Consider the following 5,143-nt stretch of genomic DNA (forward strand, 5'->3'; position numbering starts at 1 on the left):
TCAACCAATACTTGACAGACTATGTAGCACAAGCAAAACATAGTAGAGTTGTAATGCAATTTCTGGGAAAAGCATAAGAACTAATCAACATCAAGCAATCAACACTCTAAAAAGGATCTTGCATAGTCGCCCTGAGCATATTGAGCGATATTCAGCGTTCCACAAACTTAGTTGAGTGGAACAGAAAATAACAAGAGTTTTGGGTTGGAAGACCTAGAAGTAATTAGTATACTGTACATCTGCATGAGGCCATGGAAATGTTCTTGAAGTGTCAACTACTTGTACACTGTAGGACAGGAAGGTACAGCTATCGGAGTCCTGCTTCCATTTCCTCTCCAACGTCAATTCCAGGAGGTGGAGGGCAGGTGATGTCTCTGGACTCCGGACGGCAGAATGGACGGATCTTGGTGTAGAGGTACATCTGGCGCTCTTGTGGAAGCCCGGGGACCGGCAGACTGGGAGGAAGCATTCGTGGTGGTCTTGCGCCAGGCTTCAGAAGTTGGTGTCGCACCTCTTCATCGTCAGCAAACTCACGACAGTACACCACTCCTGGCTCTTCAGATGTGAATCTGCACATAGATATAATTTTTATATAAAAATGACACAAAATGAACATAGATAACCTTGACTTGATGGGTACATGTGTATTTCCACTTGCCGGTCATTCATCTCTTTAACTATAAAGACTTTAGGAAAGTGCAGGAAGCAAGATTACTGAGTAACAACTTTTGCAAATAACTACATTTACTAAAATAAGAGAAAGACCATCACGAATGATGAGCTTCAGATGCAAACATGTAGTGCAACCTGACCAAACTGTCAAGCCCTCATTTAATTGCAGTTTTTTATAACACAAAAACAAAGTCAGACAAAGAGAAGTCACAAATCTACCAGTGTATACATAGACATGTATATCATAAGCATGACAAGCACTCTTCTAAGGAAGCATGTGAGGATCATCGATTTTAGGACAAATTTGTACATGTCCTATTCTCTCTTCTCAATAATTAATCAACATGTATTTTTTCTTTCTTTTTTTTTGACGTTCACTATCACATATTTTCAATAACACTCTTACAAAAAATGTCCTAAACCTGAATATGAATATGTGCACTAGGGTAATAATAGTAAATTACCTGAAGTGGTGATACTTCTTGACATCTGCGATGGGCTTGAAGTGGGCTGACAAGAACTCCTGCCATGGGTATGTAGGGACATTCTGCCTTCCCGACTCATCCCCTACAAGGACTGGGACATTCAGCCCTGAAGGGGAGCTGCTCCTCACCACGTCTACGATGTCTTGGAGGGTTGATACTTCTGATGCCCTGTACCTCTTCTTCAGGAGACCGAAGCCATAGTCTGGGGCAAACTTGGTGTGACCGGCTACCATGAAGTTTAGGTCGATCTCCATGTGCAGCTTATGGATGCAGCGCCAGGCCAGGTACCACAGCACAAACTTATTCTTGTTCTGGCCAGCACAGTTATCGCAGTGAAGGTGGGCGACCTTCTCTCCCAGACCAAAGCAGCGAAAGAAGTAGTGGAGATATGATATGACGGCAATCGATCCCTTTGAGTGGGCCATGCCCTCGTCGACTAGGAAGTTGACCTGAAAAGAGAGAAAAGACAAAAGCAAAGAAAGAAAAAAGGTTAAGACACTTAAAAATTTGTAAAATCTTTTGGAATAAAAAAATTGACATTCAAATAGAAATTCTCTTCTACACTGTGCTTACTTTATGTATGCTGTACATGCTAGCTTGAATCAAACTTTATGTTCACATTTCAACAGCCTTTTGTTTCCCAACAAAATTAGTCCTCAATCATTGTAGACGTACAAAAGTTGTAATACACTTGTACCTCTGTTCAAATTTTGTTCACTCAATAAAGTAAAATTTCTGTTATGGGCAATTCCGCAGTTAGGTGGACATGACATGGATAAAAGAAATGTGCCTCTTTATCTTACTCTTTAATTTAGGTATCAACTAATGCCATGGATGTTCACCAATCACTAAGGTCTTTCAATTTCAGTAGATTTTATTTTTCGTATTTATTGATTTTGCGAGATCTAAAACCATCATTTAAAATGCACATGTGGGACTGGGGATGCTGAAATTCACTTAAATGCAAATTACAGTGGGTTGCTTTGAAATTTTTTCCTCAAATTTTTGCTAAAAGGTAAAAGATGAATACATTTAAATACTCCAGAAGTCATGTGACATTTTGTCAATTACAGAAGGGTGAAATGACCTGCGGAATTACTCCGGACAAATGTAACATTACTAACCGTAACGTTACTAACCATGCATTTGGGGGTCTAGCTAATGAATTATCGGTCAAACTGCTAAAAATATTTGCGTGAACATTTGTCATGATGCAATAATTGAAATTACTGCAACACTTTGTTTGAAGTAACTTGAAATTTTGCACACTTTTTGTTACAAGACATTGACTTTTTTGTCATGTCCTTTTTTCGTAACGTTACTAACCAGCCCTTTTAGTTGCCATAGCAATTCTAATATTTATTGAATTGTACTCATTCTTTTCTATATCATAGACCTGGGGAGGATGAACATGTTTTAACATGATTTTGAGTTGAAATGAATAAATGGTGATTTAGCAGTAAAAATAAATATCTAAATTTCTTTAAATGTAACGTTACTAACCGCGGAATTGCCCTTATGCATCAGCCAGGAAAACTCTGTCAAAAATGTTTTCTTTAGCAAATTGATACAATGAGCAATGAGGCTTAAAATCAGTAGCTGCATTTTGGTATCTAAGATTTAAAAATGTAGGATATGAGTATTCACATCCTCCCAAAAGATTTATAACTAGAATTGCTGTCTAATATAAAAAATTACCTGTTTTGGGATGCCTTCACAATTGATGCCGAATATCCCACACTTCCTTGGGGTAAGGAAGTACAGTGGACCAGGCTGCAAGGGATTGGAGGGGAAGTGGACTTGCTGAGCGAAGTCGAAGCTGTAGTGCATATCTCCCTCCCGAGAACATGGTGGATGAGGTCCAAGCTCAGCTGGATCCCTTGTGATGCTGACGCGACTTGCAGCTGTCTGTTGGCGGTAGTTCTCACGCTCGGCGATGACGCAGTCTAGATGCTTTTGGTGCGATGCCAGCTGCTCCTTCTTCTCCGACTCTGTCTGGTTCGCCAGTTGGAACAGCCGAGTTGTATTCTTCTGACAGCGCCAACACAGATCAGTCATGGGTTTGCAGGTCATTATCCGTGGCTGGTACTTCACCCACACTGCTCGGAATGTGCTGAGAGCCATCGACCTGGCACCTGTAAATACAAAAGCAAAAAGACAAATTTTGCTATTCTTTTGAAAACTATACAAAATTTTGTAAGAACAAATTAACACATATGTATACAATGTAAATTAAGATTTGTATCAGTGTACAGTACCAGCCAAAAGTCAAATTCCATAGTGATAATGAAACCTAAAGCAGTGGGAATGAGGGAAATATAATGCACATGTACATGATAAGCACATACAACAGTATGTATCTTGTATTGTAACATTAAAAATTCTATTGACTCTTATACATAATAGAACAATTACTTCTTAAGATTGTTTGCTTATATACAAATTGTATGAAGGGTTTGTTTGCAAAAACTGATAAGTCCATTTTTGAAGATTTTGAAATACGATCTCTGTCATAAAGTACAAAATAATACATTTAAAATGATATGTTGGTCACTACATAATAAAGGTATGTTTTTGAAGTTATGGTCAAAAGAAGCAAACATTTTCATATTATTCTCTTTATTTTTCTTGACCTTTAATCGCAAATATCTCCATTTGGCAAATATGAACTTACTGGTTTTTGTAAACAAACTCTTCATATGTTGCTATGTATTTGAGGAATGTAAAAACAGGCATGCATGCTACAAAAATTAAAAACACACCTTTATCCTTCATTGCTTGCTCGTACAAGCGATGAACCGAGGCTTTAGTGGCAGAAGCTGGCAGAAGACGCAGGTCTGACCGTTTGAAGCCTGGAATCCTTCCGGGCAGGAAGACAGCATGATCCTCTGCATAGTTGGTGATGAAGGTGACTGCATCTCTGATGTCGGTCGGGGATAGGAGGTTAGTCCTTGGTGCCCTCCCACCAGACTTTCTCTGCACCGGTGTCAATCCATGATCACGAAACCACTTCTTCAAGGCAATCAGCTTATTGTGTGATATGCTTTAAAGGAGATGAAAGAAGAAAACAAAATAAGAAATACTGTAAGTTGGATACTTATGTATTGGTCAATAACATAACTAATTGGCACCTACAGTATTCAAAGCTAAACTAAAAGTGTACTAAAAATAAAAGGAGTGGGTCTACACAACAGTACCCGGGCTAGCAGTACTGTATGGGCCAGACTCAGTCTGTTCTTGGTCTGCCATGGACAAGCAAAAGAAGCCTAAAAGAACAAGGTTTGTACAGACCACATCAGTGAGATGAAAGGATTAATGCTTTCCTTCAAGATATGATAGTGATACATTCAGGAGTATAGGTAGAGATATTTTAATTGTGTAAGTCCTATGGAACACCTTACCCAACTCTGTTCACCTTTCACCAACACAAGAGACTTTCAAAACAAAACAGAAGAAGTAATCAATATTTTGGTCATTCATCGTAATTTCTTTATTGTTGTTGTACAGTAGTCAGTTGTTTTGTATTACTATCACATATGTATTTTCTCATTTAATTCGTATTGTTATAAAATTATTTGTAGGAATTATTGTAAAGCAGGCAATAGACTATAGAGATTTCAGTGTAGAATGTGCTACACTGCTGCTATAAATGTACAATACCCAATAACGTCTACATTATTTTCTAAACAGCCCAACTCTGAGACAAATTTAGATTTGTACAATATTCCATAATTTGGGCCTAGATGTCAATTAATATCGAGACATGGTCATGAGATCCGCTGACTATAGCAGAAGCATTTAATCAACGTCAAGCTCACGATTAGGTTTATTCGAGTCAAGACTCAAGTGCATTTACAAGATTGATACTTACCAGTGCAGGTACAGGAACATTTCTCGGCATATCCCTTTTCCTCTAAAGAAGTACTTCATTCTTGCCCTTTCCCTTTCCTTTTGATTTGCCCGACGGGAGCATTGTGTGTTCTTCG

The 5,143-nt window shown here is 38.6% G+C and overlaps 1 protein-coding gene across 1 annotated transcript; it reads right to left on the reverse strand.

Annotated features, from left to right (window-relative positions):
* Window positions 1-307: 307 nt before the first annotated feature.
* On the reverse strand, window positions 308-5,132 carry LOC139727057 (uncharacterized; the record flags this gene model as incomplete). The annotated part of the gene is made up of 5 exons (XM_071638037.1): window positions 308-569; window positions 1,137-1,606; window positions 2,856-3,292; window positions 3,920-4,200; window positions 5,029-5,132. Coding segments are annotated over 5 exons (1,554 nt in total), but the record flags the coding sequence as incomplete, so codon positions are not given.
* Window positions 5,133-5,143: the final 11 nt, after the last annotated feature.

This window comes from Diadema antillarum, unplaced genomic scaffold, assembly GCF_040938485.1.
Source record: "Diadema antillarum isolate AM-2024a unplaced genomic scaffold, OU_Dant_1.0 seq00000113_RagTag, whole genome shotgun sequence".
Taxonomy (NCBI): domain Eukaryota; kingdom Metazoa; phylum Echinodermata; class Echinoidea; order Diadematoida; family Diadematidae; genus Diadema; species Diadema antillarum.